The sequence below is a fragment of the Poecile atricapillus genome, chromosome 13, assembly GCF_030490865.1.
Source record: "Poecile atricapillus isolate bPoeAtr1 chromosome 13, bPoeAtr1.hap1, whole genome shotgun sequence".
NCBI lineage: Eukaryota > Metazoa > Chordata > Aves > Passeriformes > Paridae > Poecile > Poecile atricapillus.
The window spans coordinates 9660005-9673208 of record NC_081261.1 but is presented as its reverse complement, the minus strand read 5'-3'; the positions used below and the strand labels follow the sequence as shown (position 1 = coordinate 9673208).

The window sequence follows — 13204 nt, the reverse complement described above, 5'->3', positions numbered from 1 at the left end:
GCATGAGGAGGGGAGGGAATTGAAGGCATCAGGGTCACATGAGTGTGGACATACCCATGTGCATGTTCCTCTATTCAGGCCACCTCCTCCTTACCTTCTTACAGGAATCTTTGCTCTTTCAAAGCATCAGAAAGCTGAGTAAATGCTGTCAAATCCTGTTAGCTGCCAGCATTTTCTGCTCTGCAGCTGAAAGCCTCTGCTTGCTCTAAAAGCCTTGATGTCCATTGTGGCAGCAGTGCCAGAGCCTGGCTGTCCAGGCACCGTTCCATGGGGCTGGCAAAAGCGTGGCACTGAAACTCATCAAGGGCCAGGTGCCAGGAGTTATATAGCTCTGTCATCTTGTGCTGCTGGGGGTGTTTATCAGCAGCAGGGTTTAGCTGCTGCTGCTGCACTGGCTCACGTGAGCAGTTATATTTTGTGCTTTGCTGTTTGTATTTAGAGCTTCAGATAATTACAGAATGGGTTGGGTTGGAAGGGACCTTAAAAAAAATCATCTTCTTCCAACCCCACTGCCATGGTTAATGAGAGTTCTTGAACTGGAACAAAAGGAAAAAAGGCACCAGTGACTTGCAGGTAGATGTGGAGCAAGTGTGAATAACCATATGGAGGGGCCAGATTTGAGGTAGGAGCTGCTCCAGCTGCTGACCTGGGTCAGCACCACCAGGGAATTTTGCTGTATTTTCTATGTTTTTTCCTGGTATCTGCTTTAGGGCAGTTCTGTGAGGCTCTGGCATCCCCATCCCAGCTTAGCCCCTTCCCTGCACTGGCTGTGGGAAGAGGGTTTATCCCTCTCTACAAAAGGTGCAATTTGTGGATGAGAACCTGTGCATTTCTCAGGGCACCAAGCTGCTTCATAGAATTTAGCATTTTTTGTGCAGGTGGCCATGTCATGTGTGACAGGACATGTACATGATGCAGCTGCTGGGCCAAGCACTCAGCACAATGCTCAGATGATTGGTGCTGGACTTTTGCATGTTATAATGCTCCTTTTGCAGCATCTTCCCTTCCCAGACTTCCAGTGCCCGTGCTGGAGAAGCCAGCCAGCCTTCCTTGCCTGCCATGGGGTCCTGGCTGTTGGAGCCAGGACAGAGACATTTAGGTTTGAGATGATTCACTGCATGGTGTCTCACATATGTATCACACCTTTGAATAACAGTTTGGATCAAGAGCCCTCACTGCTAGCCCTGGCTTACCCAAAGGCCGTGGTAGGAGTGCAGCAGATGATGGTGAGGTGAAAAGGATGGAATCCCAGGGAGTGGGGATTTCCCTGGGCAACAGGAGCAACACAACTTGAGGGGACCTGCTTTGACCCTGCCTAAACGAGACACTGTTTCTTGTGTTTCTGTAGGTTAGAAATCTCTGTTACATGGTGACCAGACGGGAGAAAATGAAACACACCATTTGTAAACTGCAGGAGCAGATCTTCCATCTCCAGATGAAGCTTATTGAGAAAGATCTTTACCCAGGTCAGTACCACAGAGCTCGTTCTCACAGACACTGTCCCCACTGAAGCCAAGTTGTGTGCCCCAGCTCCCTTCACCAGGGAAGCCAGAGCTGCCCCCTTCCCTGATATGTTATTTTGGCACAGTTCATACATTGACTCAGAAACACCCAATAAAGCCAGACTCTGGGTGACTGGAGTGCTGGAGCTATTTGTTTTCACAGATCCCTCTTGGTCCTCCCCTTCCTGGAAATCAGTCAGGACCATGCATTTGCTTAGGTGGGGATGCTAAGACAGTATTTTGTGACCTGGGACTGCTTGGGAGGAGATGGCACATCCTGGGCATGGGCTGCTCTGCACCTGGCTCCCTGGTACAGGGTGGAAGCCCTGCTTCAGGCTCTTTGCAGATGCCTTTGAGCATTCTGTCAAGAGTCAAGGGATAAGCTGTTGGTGGGGGTTCTGTGGCTCCAGGAGACCAGCTCCTTTAGCTCTGGTCGGCTGCAGCTCCCTGCTTCACATATCCATTAGCAGAGATCATGCTGTTGACTGCAAAGCTGCTGCCAACTTCTATTAAGAAGCTGAAGTAAAGCTGGTTTCCTTTTGTCCTACTTCTTTTTCCTTTTGCACAAGCAGTCCCAGAGCCCACAGCTTCTGCTCCCTCCTCCTTCTCCTCCTTTGCCTCCGGTGGCAGGGCAGACCAGAGCCCGTGGCTGCAGAACAGTTTTTCCAGCAGCAGCGTCTGGTGCTTTGGCAGCTGCTTCTGACGGTTGTTGTGTTTGTGGCTTTGGAGTTGTGTTTGAAGCCATCACATGGTTGGGGTTTCTTCAGGAACTGTCTGGGCTGAGCTTTCCTTGACAAAAGTCTCCTTTGACTGAAGTTTTGGAGGCTGAGGAATGTGTGTGTTGAGATGTCTGTGACTCAAGCCCATGCAAATTCCTCTTGATAGCCAAAGCCAGGTAGTGCTGGAGCAGCTGGGACCCCAGGGTCTGCTCTGGGTTGATGTGGGTCCTGTAAATCCCAGTCCCTGTCATACTCTGTGTTGCTCCACACATCTTTGCTGGACTGGAGGTACAGCTCACCAGCCTGAACACACACAAATGGTGTTCCCACCAACTGGAGACCCCACATTGCACATCCATGCCCTGGCACCCAGATTATTGTGTGCATGTTACTCCTGAGCTGGACTCCCACCTCACCACCCCAGCCAGCAGTGTCCTTGCCAGGATCTCCTTGCCAGGAGCACCACCTGCCATGGGCTGTCACTGACAGGTTCTGTGGGTTTTGGAGGCATCACAGGGGACTTAAGGATGCTCTTCAGTTCAGCTGGGCAAACCCAGCCCAGCATTTGGTGTTCTCAGAAGGAGATAGGCACAGGGTAGTTTGCCAGGATGTGTTTTTAAGCTCACCTCTCATGTAGACAAGGTGTTAGATAGCTGGAAATGCCCTTGGGGACCTGTGTTCCCCAAAATGCCTTAGAGGTACGTGTCTCTCTGATGTAGCAGTGGGATGGGAGCCGGCAATTCCTCCCAGGGAGAGCTGGAGTAGGTGAGCTAGGAGCTTCACCAGTGGGGTGCAGGTGCCAGCCAGTGATGGGGAGCTGTGTTGAGGCTCTGCTGGTGGTGTTTTGGGGTTGTCTGCACAGCCCAGTGCTGGTGCTTTGCAATTGCCCTTCCCAAAAATGTTATGAGTGTTCTTGAGAAAAGCATGGCTGCTGTTCCCATGATGTTTCTTCTGCCTAAAGGTGAGTGATCAGAGACAAACCCACAGTGGGAGGGTGGCTTGGGTGGGGATTGGTGTGCAGGGATCACTTCAGACCTTGTGATGCAGATTCTCTTCTTTCCTGCCCTACCTGGCTGGTGCTTGCACTTTCCTTTTCCACTCTGAACCGACTGAGCTGAGCTGCTTTTCTCTCCTGGGATGGACTTACTGGTTGAGTCTGAGCAGGGACTGACTGCTTCCTCTGGGACCCAGCTCCTGTCAGTCCCTGCTGCCAGGGAAACAGCCCAACTCCAGGAATTTGGTCCTGGCATCTAAAGGCGGTTTGGGCATCTGGGTCCTTCCCGTGCCAGGGGGACATGAGGGACTCGAGTGCCTTTCAACATCAGTCTGTAGAGTGTCCTGAGCTCAGGAGGAGTTCCCTTGCCAAGTGACCACACCAGGAGCTGCAGATACTCAGCATCCAATGGAACCAAGGCTTTGGATAACTCACTGCTGCCTTTTCCAGCATTACAAAGCACTTACTGGTTTGGAAGTGGGGAATGGTTCTGTTAGCATCCTCCCCCAAAGCTCTGGACCAGATGCTCTCCATACCTGGGGTTCCTAGGAGGAAGGAAAATGTCTCCATTATTTCACCAGGATGAGGCCAGTTTTTATCTGCTGTTACAGTAGCCATTGACCAAGATCTGCTGGGGTTGTTCCAAAGATGGTTTTGGCACAAAGGTTTTTTTGGACCAGCTCCCACACAAAACTCAGAACAGGAGGGGTTTATTTTTCCTGCTGTCAAATGATCATTTAAGCAGGAGATTCTTAATAAAATCAGTGAGAACTGCCCGTGTAACATGAACCTTCATCTCTTCCCTGTATTTTTCTTGCACAGAGTGGAAAGCAAACACTGTCTGGCTTTGAAACATGGCTACTATTTTGACAGGTTCCTCTTCAAAAAGTGCTGCTCGGGTTTCTCTTTAGCCCCGTTGTGCTGTCTAAACAAAGTTAGATTTTGATTTTGTAAGCGAAGTGAAAAATGTGTCTGCCTTCCTCCCATTACTTGGCAGGAACATAGCAAATACCAAATTTGCTTTTGCATTTCTTTCTTCCTGTAAGTTCTTTGGTCAGGAGGGGTTCCTGGCTGGCAACTCCAGGACTGTAAATCCTCTGTTAATTCAGGCTCAGGCAGGTGCAATGCAAATTCTCTCCCCTGCTTACCTGGTACATTTCCACTGCTGCCACAGGGGGAGAGCTGAGGTTATTCCCTCTGACCTGTCCACCTCATGGCCTCTCTGCTGAGGATTTGCTGCTGGCTGACACAGTAAACAGATTTCTTCCTTAAGATCATTGTTTAGCCTATGGGCCAGACTCCGAAAAACTACTTGTCTCACCTCCACTTCTATGAACCACTCACATTTTGGTTTAAGGGCAATATCCTTCCCTCTCTGAAAATCAATAGAAGTTTTAGCATGGACTTCTGGGGGAGAATGGACTAATGGAGTAAGTAAAAACTGTTGGAAGTATTTTACTTGGCAATACAAGTTGTACTTTTATATGGTATTTGTCTGTTTACCCAAGAGGAATAAATCCAGTAGAAGTTCAAAGCCATTTAGGAAATGCTAATTTTTAGCTGAATGTCTGTATAGCTAAGAGTTAGATCCCTAAATTTCCACAGGCAATCCTAGTCATCTTTTCTACTTCGTGTACCTGTATCACATTGGGGTTGCTCCCTAGTGGGTCATCACCCCAAAGTCCTGGCCCAGGTCTGTGGCTGTAGAGTCTCCAGCAAATCACCTGCCTTCAGTGGGGCTGCTCCTGTGGTCATTCCTCTCCAAGGCTAAAATCTCCTTTTTTTGTAACCTACAGATTTCAGATTTTCTTAACATGTAGAGACCTGAGCCCACAGCTGGCCAAAGAATGGCCTTTGTTCTCCCTTTGGCTTGGAGTTGTTTGCTGGTTTGCTGCAGGTCTCCACTGCAGGGGTGTGCCCCAGGGGAACGTGCTCACCACAGCATCCCTGATGCCTCGTCTCACATGGCGTTTTCCTTTTTTTCTAAAAAATGCCAGAACAAACTGGGAAGAAGACAAGGGGTAAGAAAAGTGACCCAAGAAGGAAAGGAAGAGATGGTAGAAAAAATAGTCCTGAGAAGACAGAGAAAAGGAAATCGGTCAACGAAACTGTTTTGGGACAACTGGGTAAGTCTGATTTTATGGCGCAGCGTTGACCCGCGATGCTGGAGGCTCCCTGTTTTGGGGAGCAGGGTTAAGAGTCCCAGCCCCTGATCCCTCCTGCATGGAACATGGTGGAGTTACACCTTCCATCTCTCCTTTGTGGGAATCAACCTGAATTATCCAGGTCCTGCTAGAGAGACTGGGTCAGGAACATGTTCACTGGAAGGGCAGGGTAGTGAAAATTCCCCCCTGTAGCTCCAGGATTGGAAGAATGTGTTAACAAAACCTGTGATGTGCTGCTGGAGCGGGATTTCGCTTTCAGGTGATAAAATCAGACTTACCCATCCCATGGTAGGGCTGCTCCCCCCTGCCTTCTGTGCTGTGCAGTGTCAGTGAGTACAGCACGTGGGCTCTGAGGTTTCATGTCCTGTCCATGGCACATCTGGCCATGCTGGTTGTGCCACTGGTGCAGGAACATCCAGGAGTCAGGCACAAAGTGCATCCATCTCTTGAATTTGCTCAAGGGGGAGGAGCCTGGCCCCACAGATGCTTCAGCCACCTCCAGTTCATCCCCATCAGCTACAGCAGCAGGCAGGGCTGGGGGAAGAAAAGGAAACAGAACAAAAAAGGTTGTTTTGGACAAGGTCCTTGACAAACTGCATATGGTTCTTACATGGAATTGGGTTGTTGTTTGACTTCCTCTGGTGCTGCCACCTCTACCAGCAGAGGCAGAAGGTGATGAGTTTGTGTGTGCCTAGCTGCCACACAGGGGAGCACTGGTACTGTGAGGCTCTCAGGTAGTCTGGAGATGCTGCAAAACCCTCCAAGGGGTACAAAGCATTTCTGTGGGAGGTCTGGCAGTCTGGACCCTACCCTGCCTTGCTCTGCTTTGCACATTGCTCACCTGACTACGCTGCTTTCTGGTTATCTCAGAGCTGTTGGGTTTTAGGACCTTTGGAAATGGGGTATTTGCACTCATTCTGTCTCTGTTCTGTTCTTTGTTAAAGAAGTTTTGGATTTACTGGGGCAAATTCCAGCAAACAAGAGAGGCTGGAGATTCTCAGAGAAAATCTGAATGGCTATGAGCTTGGGAAACCAGGCAGCTTGACCCAAAGCTTCACCAAGTTCTTGTAACCTCCTGAATTTTGTGAAGGGTTTGAAGCATCCCTTAGGGCGGCTGTCATCAGAGAAGAGCTGGGGAGGGTGAGCTGGGCAGTGCCCTTGCCCACAAAACTTGGACTTTTCAGTATTTGGGTGCCACACAATGCCCTAAGTTCATCCTTGCTTCTGCTTCACCTTCTGTGCCTTGGGCTGGTGACAGGGTGGGGTGCTTTCTTCTCCAGAAAGGGCCATGGTGAGGTGCAGGGTCACAGCCTGTGTTGCTGCTCACAGGTGAGAGTGATGTAAAGCTGTCACTGCTACCAGCAAACATTGTGGGCATGACTCACCTTGCCCAAGCCACTACTCTTTCTCTCTCTGTTGCTAGACTGACTGTTTCAAAGGAAAGCTCTTCCTGAAATCCAAAATCAAACCTCATTTTTCATGCATCCATAAAACCAACTCAGATGTTGAGCCTGTGGGTTTCTGTTTCAGAGATTAAAACTCTCTGTGTAGGTGTGCACCTTTCCCATTGCTACTTGGACCCAATTAGTCCAGCCCAAAGTGCTCTCTCTTGCTCTCAATGATCATTATCAGGAAATTCTTCAGCTTTTCCCATTCCAACCTTTATCTCTGCTCCTCTTCTTCAGTTTCCACACCTTTTGAGGTGTTCTCAGACCTGCAGATGTAGCAGTGGTCCCATCACCATGCTGGCTGCTTGGCTCTGGTAGTGGCCTGGCAGCAGCTGCTTCCTGGGGAACCTGTCATCCCTTGTTTGGGCACAAGTCCTTCTCTGTCACCATATTTTTTAACTTACACTTCAATAGTTTGTCTTCTGCCATTGCACGAGAATGTTTCCACCTGTGCTGGGATGTGTCATTCATTGCTTGTCATCTTCACCGAAGGAAAAAGCTTGTTTTGGATTCAGGGAGGTTTGTGGAGAGTTGGATATGAGGGACTGCTTGGGTATTTGTACTGTGACCTCAGTGAACCCCAAGTTCAGCACTAGTGCTGGAGTAAACCCTGCTCTGTGTGGTGTGGTGTGTTACAGTTGCTCTTTCAAGTGTTCCTCCAGTGCCAGGGAGTTTTGGTGGAGTTGGTGATGGTGACAGAGGGCAGCATGGCTGTTCCTGGCTTCTGAGGCAATCTTCCACTCTTGTTTTTCCCAGGCTTGTCAACCTCCTTCCCCATCGACGGGACCTTCTTCAACAGCTGGTTGGCACAGTCGGTGCAGATCACCGCGGAGAACATGGCAATGAGCGAGTGGTCACTCAACAACGCCCACCATGAGGACAGCACCCCTGGCCTCTCCGAGGAGCTTCTCCAGGATGAGGAGACCTTGCTGAGCTTCATGATGGACCATTCCCTCAGGTCCCCATTCAGGCAGAGTGAGACCACAAAGAAAGTGAAAAGCAGAACGAGAACGAACACTAAGAAAAAGCTGCCAAGGAGCAACCCCTCTGCAGTGGGTGGGGGCCACCCCGAGGGCTCAGAGCCCTGGACTAACAATGCCAGCAGCTTGTCGGATGATCCCGCCAAGCCCTTCGCTCTGGATTCCAGACCGAGCAAGTTGGAAAAAGGGGCAGCAAAGCTTCCCACAGACCGCAAAGGGACGGGAGAGGCCAAAAAGGTGGCCAGGAAGGGCTCTCTCCAGAAAGCCAGCGAGCCTCATCCCCCCACTGGGACACGGGGCTGCGTCAGCAAGGATGAGGATGAGGATGAGGAGACGCCGCGCTGCGCTCAGACGGAGCCCAGCCCCGCAGCCAAAGTGCCTGACTCCATAGGTAGCCCCAAAACCATCGTGCGGTTTAAATTACCAAAGGAGAGCCGGGGGACGCGGCGCTCGCAGCCCCCCAAGGCCGATGGCGCTGGCGGAGCTCCCTTGCGTCGCTTCGACGCCGACACGGACGGATACTTCTCCGACGCCGAGATGAGCGACTCGGACGGGGAGTCCCGCGGCGGCCGGGCGCAGCGGGGCCAGCTGGACGCGGCCGGCGAGGACATTGTCAGGATGAGCATCCTGGCATCCTAACTCCTCTGATCACGCTGGCTCGATGAGGCCTCAACCCAGTTCCAACTGCCATGTCCGATTTCTGCCTGGTATCACAGCGAGGGGGGTTTTTAATATGTGTATATAGTTGGAAATTCTGCACTGTTGTCTTTCTCTTCTCGATACGCCTGAGATACAGCTTCAGCTTCACCGACATCGATGACTGTGACAGCAGTGGTCCCTCCCCGGCTCCCTGCCAGACCCCACTTCCCGGGAACGTGAGCCGGCACCTGCCAGGACCGATGTCAAGGGTGCAGAGAGGGTGGTGGGTGCCGGTACCCGCGCTTTCTGCAGGGATGACAGTTCAATTAATGGGCATTATTTAATGAGGGGCAGATTTCTGCCTGGGACGGTTGCCCTCAGAGCAGGGAGTGAGTAGAGGGTCCGGCAGTGGCCAGCCGTGGGAGGGGAAATTCCCACCTGTGTGTGCAGAGAGAAGGAGGTGAAATAAGCGATTCTAAAATAAATAATGACTAAAGCACAAAAAGCTTGTTGGAGGAAAACGCTTTGGGGTGGAAGAGAGAAATGTTATATTTCTGGTTTTTGGGAAAAAAAACAACCCTTGGTCATTATTTTTCCCATCATCTTTCCATCTGGTTGGGATCCATTCAGGGGCCAGGATGCAGGAGTCCTCCCCGTCCATGCCCCCACTGAGGTTCTTAGAAACACTGAAGTGATTTACTCAGGTGAATGGATCAGCAAGTGGAAAATGGAAATGTGGGGCAGGATGGAAGAGGAAAGTGTCCTTTATAACCACTGTGGGGAGTGAGGGTTGGTGTAACCTGGGAGGTTGAGCAATTTTTTGCCCATGTTTCTCTCCAATGCTGCCGTGGTCCCACCATGCCAGGGCAGCACATATGAAATCCCCCTTGCAAACCAAAACTATGGCCCCAAGGCCAAATGTGCCATCACTGAGGGGAAATAGCAACCCTTGCCACCACCACTAAATGCTACAATGGAAATGGTGAATTTATTCCTCTCCATCTTTTGTTTTGGTTTGTGGTTTGGTTTATTTTTTATTACCTTAAATCCTGGTTACAAGCTGTTGACTCGTTGTGGAGGGGTGATTCACAGAAGCTGACATAAATATTACAATAATTTAATGCATAAAATGTCCCCAGTAAGCCTTAAATGTTGTTTAAAAGCCCATGTTACCTATAAGTCAGGCGAATTTCCATGTTTGCACTTAATTGCACCATTACTTCGGTTTTGGCTTCAAAGGTCACAGTTAAGTCATGCTACGTGTTTTATTGGAGTGACCCCAGTGTGAGCTCAGGGAACAAAAACAAAAAAGGAATTCACTGAAACTTTTGTTGTTGTTGTTTTTTAAAAATAAAAAATGTTTAAAAAAAAAACTAAAAAAAAAAACCACAAAACCAACCCAAACCTGGGACACTTCTGCAACCGGTTAAAACCCATCACTGAACAAAAAAACCTTGCAATTGTCAAACCAATCAGTCAAAGAATTTTGTGGATGCCAAAGAAATATTTTGACAGTCAAGCAGCACAGAAACCGGAAACTTGTCATTATGAAAAAAAAATTGGAAGTTATTTAGCAACCAAGGACTAAAGACACACTCATACCACACTGCTGCGGCGTTAGGTTCCAAGCTTGCTCCGAGGGATGCTGCTGCTCCAAGACCGCATCCTGCCATTTTGGTTTCCAATGCTTTTTGCTCATTTCACTGTGAGCTTTCTTTTTTGAAACTCTGAGACTATTTTGATTCATGTTTTAGAGTAGATCATCATCTTTATCAGCCTTCCAAAGTCCTTATTATTGATAAAATTGCAGCAAAGATCAGCGATGACAGCCCAGCTGATCCCAGACACGGCAACTGGTGGGGCCTTTGGGTGGGATGCCCAGCCCTGCCTAAGCCAAACACTCACCTGGCTGAGACTGACTGTGCCTGGGAAGGAATCTTCCTCAGATGGGAAAAATGTGACAATGTTTTATTAGTGAAAAAAAAAAAAAAAAAAAAAAAAAAGAAGAAGAAAACAAAAAACAGCAAAATACCAACAAAACAGGAACCACCTTTGTTATAAATTAGCATAATCCATTGAGGTTGGAAATGAAAATCTGCTCATTAATTAAGGCTCAGTATGTTCAGATAATGTTAAATACAGTAAATAGGACTTAGTTTATCTTATCAGGCTTGCTAGCTTTAGCTCCAGTATCCTAGTATACGAGTCATAACAATAATCAATATGCTGCCTTTTAATGAGTCTTGCTTCCGTGTGCTTCACTCAATTATGGTTATAAAAAAAGGAATCCACAAATTTCACTGTACACAGTTCCATTCATCAGCTTCTGCACTACTTGTTTTCTCAGTACAGGAAAGCAAAAAGGGGGAAACTTTAAAGAACAACTGACCTGGCACCTCCAGCACTGGGCACAGTTGAAACACTCCCAAAACATCAGGCATCATGTTTTGCATGAGGAGATGGGGGAAAAGCTAAGGGAGCTGGTGGGGCGCAGGGAGAAGAATGGGATGGCAGGAATAGAAAGGAGGAAACAGGCTCATTGGAGAGCTGTGGGGCTGAGCAAGGGCTGGACCATGGCAGGACAGCTGCAGCCACCCCAGAGCATCCTCTGCCTGGAGCATCCTTGGAGCAGGAGAGTCTGGTGTTCTGGAGAGAAAATGCACAAGGAAAATATTTTTGATGTTAATGTAAATGTATTTTGAAATGAATAGAAAGAGAAGAAAAAAAAAAGGTTTATTTTAGTACAGAAATGTTATCTTTTAAGATGTATAAACTGCAGGAATCTACATTTGCACTGTTAGAGCACCTGTTTCCTTGGAGGAACAGCCACTGTTGCGATGAGGATGCGGAAAGCATCATTCCCTGATGGAGCACGGCCCCACACCAGCCCCAACCATGATGGTTGAGGGACTTTCCCCAGGACAGCTCCCATTCCACACTCCCATTTTCCCTACACCCATATTTTGATATTTTTTTAATTATTATTATTATTATTATTATTTGGTTTGGGTTTTTTTTTTCACTTGCACCTATTTTATGGGGTTAGGATGCCTGCTGTCCCATGGAGCTCGCCCCAAGGCTGGATGCAGAATGGAGCCAGGATGGATGCAGGCTGCAGGAAGATGCTGCTACAGTGCAGGGCATGAGGTTTGGTTGTTCTTTAAGGAAATCCCTTGCAGTTTGCAGCATTCCACATTCAAAACAACCCACTTCACATCAGTTACAGGAAATGATATGAATGTCACAGGAGGAGAAACCCTTCTGTTTTCTTTGTTTCAAAGAACGTGATGTGCCATTTGTTAATACAAAAGAGAAATATTGAAAATATATTGAAAAGAGCAATTTTAAATTATTTTTGGCTTATGTTGCAATATTTATTTTCTTGTATTAGAAATTCCTTTGTAGAGAAAAAAAAATGTATTTTTCATTAATGCAAAAACCTATTTCTCCTTTTTGTACATTTTCCATGTTAGTTAATTCTTAAAGCAATATAATGTTATCAAACTTGTTCTGTGTGAGACTGTATTATGCATGCTATTTGTGTTGCCTTGGAATAGCTCTGTCTGCCATTATTTTCATCCTGTTTAGATACAGTGTATGCTTTAATACACATTGGGACCATGGCCCATTGCTTATGAAAAAAAAACCCTTTGCATTCCTCAATGTGTTGGCAAATGCAGTCAATAAAGCAGTGTTTTCTGTGTACCTCGTGTTGGTGTAGTGAGAGAAAACTCATCCCAGGGATGCAGCTCTGTGGGGATGCAGGGCTGGTCCAGCCCTCCTGATGCAGCCACTCTGCCTGTGAGTAGCACATTATTGAACTTCCATTGCATTTCCATTGCCAAATCTTAGCCAGCTCTTGGGAAACACAGCTGGAGATGTTTGTCACAGCTGGAAGGGCATGCCCAAGCAAGAGGATGTTCACAAAGTTCCCCATGCCTGAAAATTTCTGTAATTCAAGGTAGCCGCCTTTCTCGTGGAGATTTAAGTCTTGTTTTGCAAATTTGGAGCAAAGCCCACAGAGGAAGTCCTGCTGTGAGACAGGATGCTCAGAGGAACAGCTTCTTGCACCAGGAACTAGTTTAACAGGCAGGGAAATACACTGCTAGATTTGCTATTCATGGAAGCAAAAGCAAGCTGTGAAATCCAAAATACTCCAGCAACGTGTTCCTGTTTGTAAGACACTCCTTGTACCCTGCTGATACCAACCAGCAACCTATGTAGTGAGTGGCCATGGAACTAAATGGTCTCTAAGGTCACTTCCATTCTGTGATTGCTGATACAGAATTGTTGTTGATGGCCTGACCCTCCACAGGGCTCATCACACAGCTTTAAAAACTTGAATGGGATCCACATCTTGTGCATGCTTGGCTGGTTTGCAGGCCACAGGCAAGGGTGCTGCCTTGCTTCAGTAAATATTTGACTCATCAAGCAATGGCTCTTCTACCTTTTTTGGCCATTACTGGCACATTTTTCTTCTGTAAAATTGCCCAAGTGTCCAAGCTGCTGAAGGAAAATGAGCTATTTAGTAGACGTACTTTGTTCAATTTGTTGCTGAAGTGATTAATCAGGTCATGGGGCACAGTAAAGACAGAGCAAACCCATTCATCTGAGATGGGTCTTCTGGGGGATGGAGACAACTACCATGGCCTTACATTTAGCTCTTCAATGAAAAGGCAAAGCATTGGTTTATTGCAAAGTAAGGATTTTTTACTGGGCTGTGTTCTTGCTCACAGCTCTGCAGGCACGCCAGTGAT

The 13204-nt window shown here is 47.9% G+C and overlaps 1 protein-coding gene across 3 annotated transcripts in view; it reads left to right on the top strand.

Moving 5' to 3' along the window:
• Positions 1-12152, top strand: part of JADE2 (jade family PHD finger 2) — a 71828-nt gene extending 59676 nt beyond the window's left edge. For 2 of the 3 annotated variants that reach the window (XM_058848956.1, XM_058848957.1), the window contains 3 exons: positions 1349-1466; positions 5213-5341; positions 7585-12152. In XM_058848956.1, coding sequence (XP_058704939.1) covers positions 1349-1466; positions 5213-5341; positions 7585-8447 — 1110 coding nt within the window. In that variant the 3' untranslated portion in view covers positions 8448-12152. The remainder of the gene's footprint in view (positions 1-1348; positions 1467-5212; positions 5342-7584) is intronic. The other variant, XM_058848959.1, reaches the window with a different exon arrangement.
• Positions 12153-13204: the final 1052 nt, after the last annotated feature.